Source organism: Pelobates fuscus, chromosome 1 (assembly GCF_036172605.1).
Source record: "Pelobates fuscus isolate aPelFus1 chromosome 1, aPelFus1.pri, whole genome shotgun sequence".
NCBI lineage: Eukaryota > Metazoa > Chordata > Amphibia > Anura > Pelobatidae > Pelobates > Pelobates fuscus.
The window spans coordinates 200,592,954-200,612,554 of record NC_086317.1 but is presented as its reverse complement, the minus strand read 5'-3'; the positions used below and the strand labels follow the sequence as shown (position 1 = coordinate 200,612,554).

The following is a 19,601-nucleotide window of genomic DNA, read 5'->3' as shown; positions in this document are numbered from 1 at the left end:
TACATGTATGTGTTCCTGACCCTATAGTGTTCCATTAAATAAATAGTTGGGTTCTGTCATAATAAAATGACATATATGTTTGGTGATTGTGTGTGTTTGGGTGGGTGCGGATGGTGGGACAAGTCAGTAGCTGGTGAAGCTGGTGAAGCTCCCTGAAATTTGTTTTTGCATGTTAGGATGTCCATTTACTAAATATGCAGAATTATTGATATTTATTAACTGGTTAATTGGTTCTAATTGTCAGCATAAACATGGTCTTAGATATAAAAAAAAGAAAAAGTTTAATGTAATAGTATATATAAAAATCAGCTAAAACGGGTAGAACTAGACTAGAACAAGGTTAGAAGATTTGTTCGGACTCATGCCTTATATTTTGATTTAGCATTGACACTATTAAGCAGACATTTACTGCTTTACTCTCACTGCATGATCCTTGAAGGATATCAAAAAATAATGGAAGGAGAGAGGACGAAACATAGGGAGACCGAGAAGAAGCATTATATACGCAATATCTCCACTTCTACGTTTGTGCAAAATGAAGCCACATACAAATACTGTACATACACGACAATACACCCCTCATCCAATAGATGGCCCTCTACATTTCTCTCTGCTTATGATCGTGTTGCTCTATCCTAAGCTTCGTCTCGTTCCTATCTGATATAAGGGTTGAGCTGTGGGCGTAGGAAGACAGAGCGACCAGGAAGCTCTGGGAGCGGGCTGGTGCAGTGAGAGAGGAGTTGGGTGTCTCAGGGATAGAATGGGGGCAGCAGGGAGGGATTCTATAAACATACACCCAGCGCTCTATCTCCACAGTAACACTTACCCTGGTTAGACGTGTGCCCATGCATTGTACACTATAAAGCCCCATGCAGATCACCTAGATATGTGTGTACTTTTTCACCTTCTGTAATGCAGGGACCGCCTTGAGTGCTTTCCCAAGTTTACGCTATACTCCCCATACCAGAGTTCATTGGATGAATAAGCATTCAGACCTACTCTTTAGCCCGATCTGCCATCCGTAGACACCCTGCTGTAGCCTGGGCTGATTGTCTAGGCATATCATAGTGATAGAGAGTCTGTCTTGAAGGACATGGGCTGTGTGTGCGGTGGATGGAGGAGCGCGCTCTCACTAGTTCCTGCCTAGTTCCATAGCTGGTTTAGGCATTAGACAGCTCGTGTCTGCTCCTTGCTGCTGTAGGAGACAGTGCCCCTTTGCTCTGCTAAGAAGGTGTCATGGGGACTCGTTATTTAGCGGAGTTCCCGGGTTGCAGGAGGACCATGTACCTCTTCCTGGTTTTGGTGTTGGTTCCCTGCCTCGCCTCCTATTCCAGTGAGCCTAGTAACTCCGGGGACCCCGCCGCAGATAGTGGAGCAATCCGGAGCGTCACCTTGACTCCCCATGAGACTGTGCCGGCCAACCACACACAGAATGGCACCAATGGGACTGGGGGCCACGGGCACGGCGGCAGGCACAAGGTGTTCCCCGTCCTGGATCTGGACTATGAGCATGTTCGACTGCCTTTTGAGATCGCTCTCTGGATCCTTCTGGCTTGTCTTATGAAACTTGGTAAGTGTACGGTAGTAGCTGGTAATTGGGGGCAACATGGGGTCACTCTGGTCTCTAGAGGGGTGGGGGGAAGGGGGAGGAGGGTTGTTAACATAGGTTCCCACACAGACAAATATATACTCACACAGATGTACACACTCACCGACCCGTTTCTCTAATTGACCACCCTCTCCTCTCTGGTTCACCGTGTTATCAAGGAATTTGAGGTGCATGGCATTCCACAGCACGCCCCATAAAGTATCTACTGGGGGCAACCAACGCTTTTTCATTTATTTTTTTTAGTCTACAATTACAAGTTTAATATCCTGGTTATTCACCAAAGTGAGAATTTTAAAGTGCATTTCAGATCTAACGTCAAAATAGCCGAAACTGTAAAAATTCTGTAAGTCGGCTATGCTTTCCATATGTCCACTGTGACATTAAAGCGGCGCTATCATGCCAAACTTACCTTTCCCTAAACGCTTCCTTTTCACTCCCAGGATCTGTTCTTTATTTATTCCTGTCTAATCTAGATTTCTTTAAAACGTAAGACAAAGTAGGGACTACTTTGTCTTATGTATATTTCCTACGCTTGACCAGCTCAAGTGGGTCAGAGAAAATTTCCCTCAATACTCGCCCTTTCCTCCGTGATCTCGCGCTGCCTGCTTTCACTTTTCCCAAACGTCCTGTCATTTAGACAGGATGCCAGCGAAACTACCGGATTTCGTCCTAACAGAACGAAAACAGTTTGTTCATTCATGTTAGGACGACATTCGGTACTTTTAGTTCGGTTCGGAATTTAATTTGAATGAAATTCCGATCCTTGCTGCGGCTCAATCTTGCAGCCACTTAGTAGATGGCTCCCTAATTCCCATGGTATTGGGGAGCTATCTACTAAAAGGCTGAAAGGGCTTTATTTTTCTATTTTGTTGGGGGTGACTTTAGCCCCCACCCATCACCCATGGGTGGGAGCTGGGGAACGACAACAATGTCAGTACCCCCCCATAGTCTTTTAGGGCCCCCACCCGCTGCTTATTGATGGGGGGCCGAGGACGACAACAATAGGTTTCTCCTCATTGTCTTTTAGGGCCCCCACCCGCCACTGATGGGTGGGGGCCAAGGAGGACTCTTTGTCCCCTGTTTAGTTGCATAGCCCCCACTGTTAATTGCAAGTCAGTGATTTGCAGAATATGGCAGAAGCTGTCTTTCTTACTTCTGCTGCATCTTGGCTTCTCCCATTACTGATACACTTTTCACGATCTGAAGATGGACCTAAAAGAAGGTGGTAACTCCACCATATGAGAAAAAATGCACCCCATGAGTGGTAGTGCCACATGAAAGAAGCACTGCATAGCACACTATAGTGGTCTTGGTGCTAGCAGTGCTCTGACACTCCCTGTTTTAAAGCAGTACAGGCATACCCCACTTTTAAAGGACCACTATAGGCACCCAGACCACTTCAGCTTAATGAAGTGGTCTGGGTGCCAGGTCCAGCTAGGGTTAACCCATTTTTTTTATAAACATAGCAGTTTCAGAGAAACTGCTATGTTTATAAATGGGTTAATCCAGCCTCCAAATCCTCTAGTGGCTGTCTCATTGACAGCCGCTAGAGGCGCTTGCGTGATTCTCACTGTGAAAATCACAGTGAGAGCACGCAAGCGTCCATAGGAAAGCATTGATAATGCTTTCCTATGAGACCGTCTGAATGCGCGCGCAGCTCTTGCCGCGCGTGCGCATTCAGCCGAATGGGAGGAGAGGAAGAGGAGAGGAGGAGGTGAGCTCCCCGCCCGGCGCTGGAGAAAGGTACGTTTTAACCCCTTTCCTCTCCCCAGAGCCCGGCGGGAGGGGGTCCCTGAGGGTGGGGGCACCCTCAGGGCACTATAGTGCCAGGAAAGCGAGTATGTTTTCCTGGCACTATAGTGGTCCTTTAAGTACACAATGGGACCAGAGCATGTATGTAAAACGAAAATGTACTTAAAGTGAAGCAATACCTTTTTTCACTTCCCAATGCATGGACGGCATTGCAATAGTAATTTACAGGCATAACTGATACTGCAACTGCAGATTTCCAGTGATTTTATTTCCAGTGATTTATTTAGTGATGTCCAGTGGGCTTTTATTCAGTTAAAACAAACAGTAAAAAGAAAAATCTAATTCCAGATTGTACCATTTATCTTTAATGTTTTCCTCCTCTGAGAAACATAAACTGGGAGGAAAAGTAAAATAAAACTGCCCACTGGGCTATTTTCTGTCAATGCAGTACCAATTTGTATTTGTTAGCAGCTTAGTTGCACACTTTGTTTAGTAACACCTCTTCAAGCTACTAAGTCATAGAAAATGGGAAGGTAAACCTTTTTGCTGGATTGCAGCCGATTGCAGCCGATTGCAGCCGATTGCAGCCGATTGCAGCCGATTGCAGCCGATTGCAGCCGATTGCAGCCGATTGCAGCCGATTGCAGCCGATTGCAGCCGATTGCAGCCGATTGCAGCCGATTGCAGCCGATTGCAGCCGATTGCAGCCGATTGCAGCCGATTGCAGAATATGGACAATGTAGGCACAGAAAAAATATAAATGTTCAGCTATGAGTAGGCATTATACATTTGAGATGATTAACCTGTGCCATGTCAGAAGGTGTGAAAAGTTATTTCCCAAAAGACACTGAACTGAGCTGCTCCGGGCGAGAATAGAACCTTCCATTTCCTGTTCACTCGCGGACAGAAGAGGCGCGGGAATGTCTGTACTCGCGAGTGTACTTAAAGTGAGTGTATGTAAAGCGGGGTATGCCTGTATAACTTATTACTAGTGATGTCCCGAACAGTTCGCCGGGAACCATTCGCCAGCGAACATAGCGTGTTCGGGGTCGCGAACACGCGCGATGTTCGGTCCGCCCCCTGTTCGTCATCATTGAGTAAACTTTGACTCTGTACCTCACAGTCAGCAGACACATTCCAGCCAATCAGCAGCAGACCCTCCCTCCCAGACCCTCCCACCTCCATGTAGAATAGGGGGCGGACCAAACATTGCGCGTGTTCGCGACCGCGAACGCGCTATGTTAGCCGGCGAACGGTTCCTGGCGAACTGTTCGGGACATCACTACTTATTACTATTATGCTCTCCGGAACTAAGCTTTGCAGTGCCTGCTAGCTAATTGGCTGAGAGTCAGCTGATGAGCTAAGCCCTGAACGTCCATGTGGCGGAACAAGCCTCGCCAGGTCAGGTCTAAGCTATCTGGGGATATGTTGCATGTACCTGTTTTATGCAATAGCTGCACAGTTATATATTTTTATGTATTTTATTGTATTTTGCTACCATGTGGCTAATGGAGTTTTGCCTCTGTCCTTGGAGATAATTGGATTACTTCCCAATTATCTCCAGGATAGAAGACTCTGTGGAACTGGTTTTGGGCAGAAAAGCCATGCTTCATTTGGTCAAATAGGACTTTCCCTTAACTTTTTAACCCCTGAACCGATTGCCCTGATTTTTTGAGTATGTGTACATTTCAAGCATGCTGATTCTGAAAATGTATGTTTTATGTGAATGGCATGTATATTTTCGAAGTTATTAATATTTTGTAAAAACTGTATTTCTCTGCCTGTGATAATTATATTACCCATTGTGTTCAGTAATCATATCACAGGCAGAGGGGAGGATTTTGTGTGGGAGTGTCTGTGTGTATTGTACGGATTGATTGGTTGTATTTCAAAACCCTGTGGGCAGTACTATGTTTGTGGATTGTGAATAAAAGAGGCTGTATGTGCCAGTACAGTCAGTTCTGCTTGACCTCAAAACAAAGTGTCGTCTCGTTATTGGGGGAATTGGATTGTATGCTGATTGCCAGGAGTGTAAGCTGATTGTATGCTTTTCCTGTTCAGCTGTTTACAGCATTCATATGCTTGAGAGCATTCGTATGCTGCTCTGGTTCGGTGGTTGTGGTGTCTGCTGCAGTGCTTGGAGTCCTCAGGAAGCGCTAGGCGCATCCTTCAACGGAGGTACCCAGTCGCGGTGCCTGTCGATCTGTTACAGTCCAGGCTTAGCTCAGGCAGAGAGCTGTTGGCTCTTACTGAGGTATAGTCTTCACTATATCTCAGTAAAAGCCAACAGCTCTCTGCCTGGCCGCCCACCGCTAATAACAAATACTGTGCTCTGTAGTGACTATGGTCTGTAATGTTTTCCTTCTAATGGTGAAATTAGCTTATTCCTCTTTACTACATTTATAAACCATTTTCTCATAGTTCTCTTCCTTTGAAATCAGAATTTTGCTTACATTTTTTTTTTTCTCATTACATACAAAGTCAATCGCCCCTGTAAAAATGAAGCTTATCCAAGAAGGTGTCAAATTTTTCATACCCCTGGCAAATCCCTGTGCTATAGGATAATGTGGCTTAGAAAGAAAGTTACATATGACCCAGATATGTACCTTCATGTTGCACTGTCATGTATATTATATTTAGTTTTTCCTTTTCTTTTTTTCAAACAAGTATTTGCCGTATTATAGCTTTGGCCAATGCATATTCTATGCTGGCATTGATACAATTGTAATCATTTGTAATTTGTTTTTCCTTTTTCAAGCTTTCTTTTTCTTTAAAAATCAACTTTATTTCTTAATCATATTTCCCTTCTAATCCTAACCCACCCCTACCCTATTCTATCACCTTGTCCTATGTAATTGTCTGTTATTCCCCTGTCTCCTTTCCTTCTCCACCCTATTCTTTACCCATTCTATTTCTTTTTAATCTTTTTATTTTTGCTTGGAGAGTATGCATGATTCTTTATTCCAAATAAACTTGTATAATGGTTTCTTTTCCTGTGTTTATTGTATCTATTTAGCCACTTATCTTATTTTCTTTCTGATTTCACTTGTGGTTAGGGAAATGTCTTTAAAATGTGTATATAATTTTGCTTTTGTTGTAGAAAGAAAGGAAAAAAGAGAGAGGGGGAAAAAAACTCACTCATGTTTCCCCCTCTCCTCTCCCTTCTTGTTTGGTCGACCAGATAGAGGCAGTACTTACCGTATTTATCGGCGTATAACACGCCCCGGCATATAACACGCACCTCATTTTCAGAAGGAAATTCCAGGAAATTTCCACCCCTCCCATAGTATTCTCCACCCCCCTCCCATAGTATTCTCCACCCCCCCTCCCATAGTATTCTCCACCCCCCCTCCCATAGTGTCCCCCCCCTTTCCATAGTATTCTTCCCCCCCTCCCATAGTGTGTCTCCCCCCCCCTCCCATAGTGTCCCCTAGTGCACTTTCCCTCTTGTCCCATATTTACTTACCTGTCTTGAAGCGTGGGCCGGCTTCACAGCGCGCACCGCGGTACTGGAACTTAAATTTCAGGTTCTGGTTTCCGGCGGGACTGAAAGGAAGTGTGCACACAATAGTAAATGCACAATAGTGTGCACACTTCCTTTCAGTCCCGCCGGAAACCGGAACCTGAAATTTAAGTTCCAGTACCGCGGTACGCGCTGTGAAGCCGGCCCACGCTTCAAGACAGGTAAGTAAATATGGGATATCGGCGTATAACACGCACCCATGATTTACCCCCTATTTTCAGGGAGAAAAAGTGCGTGTTATATGCCGATAAATACGGTAATTTGTTAGTTTTATTGCTTCTAGCTTATTTATCCAGTTATCCCAATTTTCTAATGTTGATTTGAAATATTTGTTCGTATACCCCTTTCCATCTTTGCCTGCCATAGAACTTGTGTAGTAACCTCCTGGATACTTGGAATCTTAACATTTTTCCAGTTTCGTGCCATAAAGCGTTTAGCAGCAGTTATAATATGGAAGGTTATCATTAAAACTTTTTTTTTTTTTGTTCACTTTAAGTTTATCAACATAGTTTTAACCTCTTTCAGTTTGATTTCCATGATTTGGTGTATTCACTTTCTCTTCCAAGATGTTTTGCACTGCCACCACATGTGGATCAAACTTCCCTTTCTTCAGATTACTACTTCAGCAAATGCAACTATATCTGGGGATATTTTCGTTAGTATTTTCGGTGTTAAATACCATCTGTTACGAACGTGGGCTATTGGCCCTGCTGAGACAGTGGGGAGAGTGTCGAAGTGAAAGGGTTAATGACACCAGATCCCTGGTTACCTGTTGCTAGTCCCAGCAACCACTATTTTCACTCCTGCAATGCCTCTTACACAAACACCACAGTACACAATTTGCTGCTGCTGCCACCACCAAGACTCTAAATCCGGTCATCCTTGGGCTACCTCACACACAGTAGAATTATAGTATCACAACCTTACTTTACTAATCAGACCTATTATTAACCCTTTGGTAACATGTTGTTACCGGAGAATTCTGAAGAAGCCACACACAGAGAGTCTGGACACAGGTCAGTTCAAGAAGCAAAGGTCTTTATTCTCAACGATTGGGTCTTAGCTGAACTTATGTTCAAAATGTCTGAGCCCTGAGCACATGGAGTAGAGGCTTTTTATAAGCTATGCATCGCCCATCTTTCCCCTTACACCAATCCGCAAACAGTATTTACAGCATTACCTTGTATGGACAGGCAGTATGGCACTAGGAGAATGAATGTGGTTTTTCAAATCCAGCACCTGCTCAGTACATTGACAGTATCTTCGCTACATGTAACCAACTAACTGATACCTGTACTTTTATATGCCACATGGAGATTTTAGGCCTACTAAATTTTGGGCCTAGCTGAAATCCCATAACATTCCACCCTTTGATGCTTCTGATACCGAGTACTCCAGATGCATCACTTACCATACTTTGCCAATACCACTCAGGTAATTAGAGACAATGTGAGCATTCTAGCTGAATCTTATGAATTCTCAGAACTCATCAACCTGATTACAAATTATTTTTCTTTGGGCTAGGTAGGTTCATATCTTCAGATGGCTATTACGTGAGCTGCTATCTTCCTTTCTATAGTGCTCTCAACACTACGTATGGACCGAATTATTAATGGAATCAAGCAGCGTAGTAAGAGGCACAAGATAATAATAAATACCACTCCTCCTACCAGTGCCTTTAACCCTCCAAACTGTTCATACCAGCTTCCAAATCAACTACCTGGATTATACCTGTTCCAGATCTGAGTAGGTATGTGCGTTAATTTAACCATGTGGCTGGTTAGGTCAACCACAGCTTGCCCTTTGTCATCTATATACAGACAGCAATTACTGAGATTACATTTTCTGCACACACCTCTTTCTACCACTCATAAATAGTCAAGGGCCAGCCTATTTTGGTAAATGGCTGACCTCATACGGTTATCTTTTGCCAGGAGGTTAAGTGCTTCAGCTGTCTCATTGGTTATAATCCCAACCACCGCCTATAATCTTATGATGCGGTTGAGCATGTATATGGGGGTTCGGTATCCATAAGTACAATCTTCAGCCCAAGTAGCAGGTCCATATTTATTAATAATTTGCTGAGGTGGCCATTCATCATCTTCCCAATTATTTATATTTAATGATACTTGCTTCTTCCTATGGTTTACATCATAGACCTTAACTCCAAAGGTCTCTCCTGTTTGGATTGTTAACAAAAAGGATGGTTTGAGCATAGCTAGCTAGGTTTGTCCGTATAAGAGGGGTTATAGGTTTTCCAAATAAACAGATCAGTAGTTTTAAAGGGAACGTATACAAATACAGGGTCTCAGTCTCCCAATTGCAACTGGCCATTGCCATCAATGTGTGTTGGGCCAGGAGTAAGTCGGAGAGGCATCTGTAAATGCTGGGTTGGAGGGTACCAGTAGTCATACATGTTAAAACCGGACTACGGACATTTGTAGAATTTTGTGGTCTAACAAGTTCTGGTTGGGGGTCGTCAGGTGGGTAGAGGAAGGCAAATCAATCATATCAGTTTGTAATTTAGTAAGGGGGATATCACGGACAAGGCTGGAAGGAGCTGTCGGTAACAAAAATAGTGTATGCCAGTGTTTTATACCACTGACCATTTTGTCCAGGTGTATTTTGGACTCGGTTACTGAAGGCACACTGGGCTCAGTAGTTATGTCAGTGGTTATAGTACAATGTCATTGCTGAGAATTATCTGGTTTAATGAACTGTGTTACTGTTTTTTAAAGGGACACTAAAGTCACCCAAACCACTTCTGCTCAATGAACTGGTCTGCATGCCACGTCCCCCAGGTTTTACCCCTTCAGATGTAAACATAGCAGTTTCAGAGAAACTGCTATGTTTACATTGCAGGGTTAATCCAACCTCTTGTGGCTGTCTTCCTGAACGTCCATAGGAAAGCATTGAGAAATGCTTTTCTATGGACTGTTTGTGCGCACAGCTCTTCCTGTGCATTCCGCTCCACTCGGGAGCTGACGTCGGAGGGGCAGGAGAGGTCACCAGTGCCGACGGAGCCTGGCGCTGGATTAAGGTAAGTAACTGAAGGGGCTTTAACCCCTTCAGCCCAGCGGGAGGGGGACCATGAGGGTGGGGGGGGGGGGGAGGGGGGTCCTAAGGATGATATAGTGTCAAGAAAATTAGTTTTTTTTCCTGACACTATAGTGATCCTTTAAGAATTCTCCTCACAATTTTGACTGTTAATAATAAAATTGAACAATGCTAAAACACATTTCTACCAAAAAGGGCGTCAGTTCAGGGTACAAAAAATCAGTGGGGATAGGCACAGGAATAGGTGTGTCCAGGACAGATGAGCTGGTATCGGAGGTGGATAGATTGAGACAATAGGGCAGGGGAAGTGGGGGAAAAAACAGTTCTAGCTTGGGAGGAAGAGTTTGGGGTTGGTAATGGGAGATCAGATTCAGTAGGGGTGTCCAAGCCAGGTGGACAAACTAGTTCTGGCAACCATGAGACTGCATTGTTCCTTGTGGCATAACTTGATCAAATTAGGCTGTTTTTCAACAATTTGCTTCCAGCAATCAATATAATCATTAAGCCCCGGCATATTAGTTCTAACATTGTGAACCTGCTGTTTAAAATCTGGATCAATTACCAAAACAGGCCATTCTCTGCAACACAAAGTATTTTAATCTTTTGGGGGGCCGTGTTACACTATTATAATAATAATAATCACAAGCCGCATATGCTTTTTTTTTTTTTTTTTTTTTTTTTTTTTTTTTTTACATACAAGACAAAGGACCAACAATTTGTGAATCGGACGCACCAATAACTGCAACGGATAGTCTGATTCAAGGCAGTACAAATATACAAACATAGTTACAATTGACACACATCTCCTTATTAATTACACCACGTGGTGCTGTTACCAGGCCAAAATACACACGTACACACACAGGATCCTCACACGTTTCACAACATTAATGACGTCTCACACATACAGAACAAAGTCAAACCGACCAAAAGCTATACAATTATCTATACAATTATCTATACAGTTAATCAAAGTCTAAACCACCCGATCGCCCAATATTACTGCAACCCCGTGTCTGTGGTTATGGTATTGTGTGTAATTAACCCCTAAACCCCTTAACACCGCAGCCAAATGTACAAGTTGTGAACAGAACAAAACGTAAACAAAACCTGGCATTTACTCTATATGTCTGTCCAACCGTAATTAACCTCTTTCATATTAAATGCACCCCCCCTTATTATATATCATTTTATTCAGGGGAAACAGGGCTTTCATTTAACATCAAATATTTAGGTATTGAACATAATTTAATATAAAAAATTTATAAAAAATGGGAGAAAAAAAGAATTTTTTAAATTTTTTTTTGTTCTATGTGACATTTTAACTGTGGATGTCAAAATACTGTTTGCTTTTACTGCAATACAATACACATATTTGTATTCAGCGATGTCTCACGTGTAAAACAGTACCCCCTATGTACAGGTTTTATGGTGTTTTGGGAAGTTACAGGGTCAAATATAGCATGTTACATTTGAAATTGAAATTCGCCAGATTGGTTACGTTGCCTTTGAGACTGTATAGTAGCCCAGGAATTAAATTTACACCCATAATGGCATACCATTTGCAATAGTAGACAACCCAAGGTATTGCAAATGGGGTATGTCCAGTCTTTTTTAGTAGCCATTTGGTCACAAACACTGGCCAAAGTTAGCGTTAGTATTTGTTTGTGTGTGAAAAATGCAAAAAACGCAAATTTTGGCCAGTGTTTGTGACTAAGTGGCTACTAAAAAAGTCTGGACAAACCCCATTTGCAATACCTTGGGTTGTCTACTATTGCAAATGGTATGCCATCATAGGGGTAATTTTCATTCTTGGGCTACCATAGGGTCACAAAGGCAACGTAAGCAATCTGGCGAATTTTAATGTGAAAAAAATGAAACACAAGCCTTATATTTGACGCTGTAACTTTTGAAAACACCATAAAACCTGTACATGTGGGGTACTGTTGTACTCGGGAGACTTCGCTCAACACAAATATTTGTATTTCAAAACAGTAAAAAGTATTGCAGCAATAATATCGTCCGTGTAAGTGCTGTTTGTGCGTGAAAAATGCAGAAAACGTCACTTTTACTGGCGATATCATCGTTGTAATACATTTTACTGTTTTGAAACACTAATATCTGTGTTCAGCAAAGTCTCCCGAGTAAAACAGTACCCCCCCATGTACAGGTTTTATGGTGTCTTGGAAAGTTATAGGGTTAAATATAGTGCTAGCAAATTAAATTCCCTATACTTTCGGCATGGGTTGTCAGGCAGGTCCCGCTAATTGTAATTAATTAGGATACCTAATTATGTAAAATTATTACATAAATATATGTGTAGAATTAATATATGTGTATATATATACATATGTGTATATATACGTATATAGATATATAATTTTTTTTAAATATTTTTATTTATATATAGGTATATATTTATGTATATAGATATATATATTATGATATATATATTATTTTGTTCTACGTGTATTTTGATATAAATATATATATTAATATCACAATACAGTTAGAACGAAATAACACATCTATATATTTTTTAATTATTTATTTTTAAATATTTTTTTAATTTTATTTTTTTACGTATTTACATATATATATTTTTTATATTATATATATATATATATATATATAACAATAATTATATATATATTTAATCAGTATCAGTCTACGTGTAATTTGATATTAATATATATATATATATATATATTTATTAATATTTAAATACACGTTGTGTATGTGTAAATGTGTATGTGTATATATATATACTTAGATCATATATATATATAATATATATGATCTAAGTATATTTTATTTGTAACTGTAATTTTTTCAATTTATTTTTTGAACTAATATTTTATTTTTTTTACAGGACAGGGGTCAGAGACAGTGTCAGCCAGTGATTTCACATCACTGGCTGACACACAGGATCAGTGATCACAGTGACTGCCTGTCACTGTGATCACCTCCTGCAGATTGGGTAATTGACCACAGGGGGGAGTGCCTGGGTGGTACAAGCACTCCCCCCTTCCAATCTGCAGGGGGATCACTGTGCCAGTTACATGTGTCAGCCAATAGGCTGACACATGTAACACTGATCGCAGTGACAGGCTGTCACTGCGATCAGAGTGCTTTGAGATCGCAGTGACAGCCTGTCACTGCGATCAGACTTCGCAGATCGCGGTCACTGACCCCAGGGGGACTGCCTGGGGGGCCAGGTAAGTCCCCCGACCGCGATCTGCAGAAGGGGAAAGCCGCCGGCCGCATGTGTCAGCCGATTTGAAATCGGCTGACACATGCTTAATACTGGTCGCAGTGACAGCCTGTCACTGCGATCAGAGACTGCAGATCGCGGTCACCGGCCACGATCTGCAGAAGGGGAAAGCCGCCGGCCGCATGTGTCAGCCGATTTGAAATCGGCTGACACATGCTTAATACTGGTCGCAGTGACAGCCTGTCACTGCGATCAGAGACTGCAGATCGCGGTCACCGGCCACAGGGGGGGTTGCCTGGGGGGCCAGGCATCCCCCCCGACCGCGATCTGCAGCGGGCGATTAGCGCCGGCCACGTGGGCGGCCATTATGGCGAGGACGTAATATTACGCCCGCCGGCGTTTAGAGCCGGTTCCTGCAGGACGTAATATTACGTCCTCCGGACTTAAGGGGTTAAGGACTGAGCCAAATGTACACGTTGTGATCAAATCGTAAACAAAACCTGGTATTTGCGCTAAATGTCTGTCCAACCGTATTTCACCTCTTTCATATTAAATGTACCCACACTTGTATATCATTTTATTCAGGGGAAACAGGGCTTTAATTTAACATCAAATATTTAGCTATGAAACATAATTTAATATGAATAAAATATAAAAAAAAAATGGGAGAAAATATATTTTTTTCTTAGTTCTACATGACATTTTAACCGTGAATGTCATAATACTGTTTGCTTTTACTGCAATAAAATACACATTTGTATTCAGCGATGTCTCATGTGTAAAACAGTACCCCCTATGTACAGTTTTTATGGTGTTTTGGGATGTTACAGGGTCAAATATAGCGTGTTACATTTTTCAGTTTTTTCACATTGAAATTTGCCAGATTGGTTACGTTGCCTTTGAGACCGTATAGTAGCCCAGGAATGAGCATTACCCCCATAATGGAATACCATTTGCAAAAGAGACAACCCAAGGTATTGCAAATAGGGTATGTCCAGTCTTTTTTAGTAGCCACTTGGTCACAAACACTGGCCAAAATTAGCGTTAATATTTGTTTGTGTGTGAAAAATGAAAACACTAATCTGAACGCCTATTATATATTAAATATATATTTTTACAATTATTTATTTTGTATTTTTTTTTACGTATGTTAATTTATTTATATATATATATATAAAATTATATATATTTAATTTCATTCTACATGTATTTTGATATGTGTGTGTTTGTATATATGTTGGAAGGCCATTTGGCCTGAATTTGTGGGAGGAGTTATGATCCTATATAAACCCTTCCCCCCACCCCCCCACTTACCATTGTCGTGCAAGCTGTTTGTCTTCTCCTTAGCAACCAGCACTTCCGGTCCGTTGTTCCCGCAAAAAGTCAGTCTCCAGCAAGCAGTCCGCCGTCAGCAGCTCCTGCCTCTGTTTTCCGTGCCCGTCCACCAGCTTCTACCCGACTTCCACCCGACGAAATACCCAACACGCCAGTCAGGCCTGGGTCTCCAAAGGAATCCCTTACCCCTTCTTTGTTTGTTCCCTTCTTTGTTTGTTCCATACAACCATACCCCTCATACAGCCCTATTTCTCCATCCAGCAGCCCAGGACTAACATTAAGCACTCTGCCTTCCACTACAATACCTCTACACATAGCCTTTACCAAGCCTTCACTCCATACGTTTATCGGCACTATGACAATTTCGGCTCCACAGTTGGGCAATTACATACGTCAAATTTCTAATATATGAGGGTCAAAGTAATACAACCTTTCATACTACATTCCAATATTACGCATTGCCTCGTTAGGCCCACGCAAGTCTTTTCCCCTCTCTCGGCACACACCCAAGAACGTGTCCTATAGGCCGATAAGGCGTCCACCTAGGGCGCTTCTTAAAAGGTCGCGCCCATAAAAAGTGCCCCTCTATGTGGGACATATTCTATATTATGTGCCGCAGGTCATGGCACCGGGCTCTAGGGAGCACTTACATGGCTGCAAACTAGCTCCTGGTGCCTTGACCCTTGGCCCGCAAAGATCACCGTGCCGCACTCCCTACCCACCTCTCGTATGCCGGCAGTGCATGGGCGCATCCCACGATTGCTTCCCCCCCCCTTGCCCTGTACTCTGGGCGGAGCTAAAATAGTAAAGACAGCCAGGCCTGGACTGGGACCCACGGGGAGACTATTTGAAGGCAAGTGGAGGACATCATGGTGTGTATGTGTTTCTTAACCTGTTTCAGTCAATATGTTTGTGTGGTCAGTTTGTGTCTGGTTCAGTATTTTGTGTGTGTGTGTGTCTGGTTCAGTATTTTGTGTGTGTGTGTCTGGATCAGTATTTTGTGTGTGTGTGTCTGGATCAGTATTTTGTGTGTGTGTCTGGATCAGTATTTTGTGTGTGTCTGGATCAGTATTTTGTGTGTGTCTGGATCAGTATTTTGTGTGTGTCTGGATCAGTATTTTGTGTGTGTCTGGATCAGTATTTTGTGTGTGTGTGGATCAGTATCAGTATTTTGTGTGTGTGTGTGTGTGTGTGTGTGTGTGTGTGTCTGCCTGGGTCAGTGTGTGTGTCTCTCTGTGTGAGTCATTGAATTTGTGTGTGCATTGGTCACTGATTGTGATTGTGTGAGTGTGTGTATATATGTATGTAGTATTAGTGATTGTATTTGGGCAAAAAGGACAGTTTTAATCAAATAAATCAATATTTTTAAAAGAGAAACTAATGTTTTGAAATGTAAACCTGTATTCTGAATACTATAGTGTGTCTGTTCCTACATAGATTCTATTACCCCCACCATAAAAAAAATATTTTTAAAAAGGAGGGGGGAGGGGGGTTACTTAAATTTATCAAGCACCAAGACTCACTCTGCAGTGCTTGCCTCCTTACCTCGCTCAATGTCACTGATGGGGCAACGCTAAGCCAATCTAATGTTCCTCATACAGGAGCATTGGGGACGTGATGCGCATAAGTGGCAATAGCTATACACTTAACGCTTAATATAGTTAAACATGGCATTGTAGTGGAGATGCTACTAGAGGCTTGTTTAACCCTTCAAGGTAAGGCAATGTTTATCTTGTGGGGTTAAACCTATAGGACCACTGTGGAGCGAATGGGGCGGCAAAGTCTTTTTTTTTTTTTTTTTTTTGCCTAGGGCGGCAAAAATCCTTGCACCGGCCCTGTTCCTGCTCCTCCTCTGCCCAAAGCTCTCCTTGCATTTTACTCCTCTGCCCCAAGCTCTCCCTGCTTATCCTTCCTCTGCCCCAGCATCCCCTTGCTGCTCCTTCCTCTGCCCCAGCCTCACCTGCACTTCCTCCACCCGAGGTTCTCCTGCTTCTCTTCTGCCCAGGCTCACCCTGTTTCTCCTTTGCCCCAGCCTCCCCTGCTTCACTCTGCCCCAGGCACTCCCTGCTGCTCCTTTCCCTGCCTCAGGCTCCTTAGCACTTCCTCATACTCCAGGTTGTTTTTTGCATTTCCTCTGCCCCAGACTCTCCCTGCTCCTCCTTCCTCTGCCTCAGGCTCTCCCTGCTCCTCCTTCCTCTGCCCCAGGCTCTCCCTGCTCCTCCTCAGGTTCCCCTGATCCTCTTCTGCCTCAGACTACCCTGCCCCTCCTCTTCCCCAGGCTCTCTCTCTGCCCCTCCTCTTCCCCAGGCTCTCTCTCTGCCCCTCCTCTTCCCCAGGCTCTCTCTCTGCCCCTCCTCTTCCCCAGGCTCTCTCTCTGCCCCTCCTCTTCCCCAGGCTCTCTCTCTGCCCCTCCTCTTCCCCAGGCTCTCTCTCTGCCCCTCCTCTTCCCCAGGCTCTCTCTCTGCCCCTCCTCTTCCCCAGGCTCTCTCTCTGCCCCTCCTCTTCCCCAGGCTCTCTCTCTGCCCCTCCTCTTCCCCAGGCTCTCTCTCTGCCCCTCCTCTTCCCCAGGCTCTCTCTCTGCCCCTCCTCTGCCCAAGGCTTCTACTCTGCTCCAGGCACATCTGGTTCTCCCCTGCTTCAGCTCTCCCTACTCCTCCTCTGCAACAGGGGAAGGTGACAGTGTGAGGACATTGTGGGGCAATGTGACAGTGTGGGCCAGTGAACGTGTGGGTGAGAGGCTAGTGTGACAGTGTGACAATGTGGGGGAGGGGGCAGTGTGTAAGAAATTGTGACTCTCTTAAAAGGATATTCTTTTAGGGAATGTGTGACAAATAAGACACAAACAGAAGTGTATAATAAAATGTATTGTTAATATTGATTTAGGATACTGTTACAGATTTTATAAGGATATACACATTATAACCACATCCAGTCCAAAACCAAAAGATATAGTAAAAGGGCAATACTAAGACGTTTAAATGAAGATCTTCCCCTTGCGCCTTCATCTTTGGTAGTCTGTAATAGTCTCCCTCATTTCACCATGGCACCACTGCTTGCTGCGGTGTCCTCCCCAAAAGAGACAAAAAGAGAGAGGAGAGCCCAACCTCCTTGGCTATTGTTCTTTTAAAAGACTGATTCTTGCAGTCATTAACTAAAATTCCCAGAATGCTTTTTCCCTCCGAAACGTGGTTTATCCAGCCCCCTTCTTCCAGAGAGTTCTGTCTTTACACAAGCCGTTTCCCTTGATCTCTTCCCTCCAGCTATACTGTAACATTGTGTAAGATGTGACCAGTTGGGGTTGGTTTTTGGGTAGGTTGGGAGCAGGATGGCTTGGGAAAACACAAACGTCATGGTTACACTTGGATGTTAATTACTTTGATCTCCTGATAACATGACCCTTGAAACCTTTTATAGTAAAGATTAGTACCCATTGATGACTACCTCCTTTAAAATGTAAATGGAATTCCACTGTGAAACCAGATAGCTTATTACACAACAGACCTTCACAAAGTATATGTCAATATATTAAAATAGAAAATATAATTTTTAAAGGCACCCCATTTCTTACAAGTGTGCCAGTGTTGGCGAGGGGGCAGTGTGGCAGTGCACCAAAGATATTACCTTTCTTGGATCCCACCACGTGGAGCAATGTGTTCAAGTTGCAGTAGGCGAGATCTCCTTCGTCCCAGCCTGCCTGCCTCCCATGCGGTGTGCTCAGTCCACACTTCAATTAAAGAGGTGAATCTGTGTGGAGGGGGCGGAGCTACGACGCAAGTAGCTGGCAAGCGGAGACTGCGGCTGCAAATCACTAAATAGATCATTTCTGTCACCTGAGACCCTTAACCATAAGTTGTGCACCGTGTGAGGCAAATTGGACATAGAGCTGCCACAATGTGCATCTAGCTAGTATTTTAGACAACTGCCCCGGATCTGCTCTGCAGAACTTAGTTCCGCCATTACACACATTTTTTCGCGTATCCCCAGGGGAAGTGAATTGTACCCCTGGGGGTATGTGTACCACAGGTTGGGAACCCCTGATCTAAACAATATATATACATCAGGGTTTAACTAAACAGTATATTTGGAGATTATGTTCTAAAGTGAACAGAGCTTATACTGGAGTTCAGTTAATCAAATAGCTCCACATTTTGAGATCTAGTGAACTAAATCCTTACATGTATTTACCGATTTTTATATATAATTCTTGTGGGAGGTTCAGATATTAAAGTTCTCCAAGCAGTTGTTAAAAAGTCTAACTTTTGATAATCCAGCATGCTGATTATGTAGCTCAAACTGTTTTGTGGCCAGACCCCTGGGTGGATCAGAGGGGTTTGGCCTAGCAGTTTATTGTCCACTCCATCAGACCTGTCCAGGGCACTAGTGTGGAATTACCTGAAAACACAATAGGCTTCCCAAAATTTGCCATTTAGAGTAAACCTCTATAAATATGTTATCGTCCTCATTCCTCCAATTCTTGTGAGTTTTTACAGATCAAGCATGCTAACATTAACTCCATGGAAAGTGTCCATTCTGGTTTCCCATGACAGGCACACCTGCTGGGCATGTTTGGTACCAAACAAATGGATATAACCTGGGCAATCTGAATATATATTCATATTGAGCCTTCTCATAATATATAACATTAAAAAAAGCTTTATTTTCTTACCCCTCCTGGGTGGTATGTTTATGCCTCATTCTCGGGTCCTCTACCAGAGGCCTGGGAGCTTGAGGATTCTGCACAGTATCTTGGCTGTTCCTAGAACTGCACTCTTCTTTACAGTGATCTCAGATGTCCCAGCTGGAATCTGTTGAAGCCACTCCCCTATCACAACTGGGACTACTACTGCCTTCGCTTTCCACATCCTTTCTAGTTCTCCTTTCAGTCCTTGGTATTTCTCCACCTTCTCATGTTCCTTCTTCCTGCTGTTATAGTCACTGGGTATTGTCACATCCACCACGACTGCAGTCTTCTGTTCCTTGTCTACCACCACGATGTCGGGTTTGTTGGCCAGCCCTTGCTTGTCTGTCTGGATCTTGAAGTCCCACTGGATCTTAGCCCTGTCATTCTCAACTACCCTTTGTGGTATCTCCCATCTGGACTTGGGCAGGTC

General features: G+C 43.3%; 1 protein-coding gene across 1 annotated transcript in view; it reads left to right on the top strand.

Moving 5' to 3' along the window:
* The first annotated feature begins 691 nt into the window (after positions 1-691).
* The window catches only part of SLC9A1 (solute carrier family 9 member A1), a 65,761-nt gene continuing 46,851 nt past the window's right edge, over positions 692-19,601 (top strand). The window contains exon 1 of the mRNA XM_063453490.1: positions 692-1,570. Within this exon, the coding sequence (XP_063309560.1) occupies positions 1,237-1,570 (334 nt within the window). The 5' untranslated portion in view covers positions 692-1,236. The remainder of the gene's footprint in view (positions 1,571-19,601) is intronic.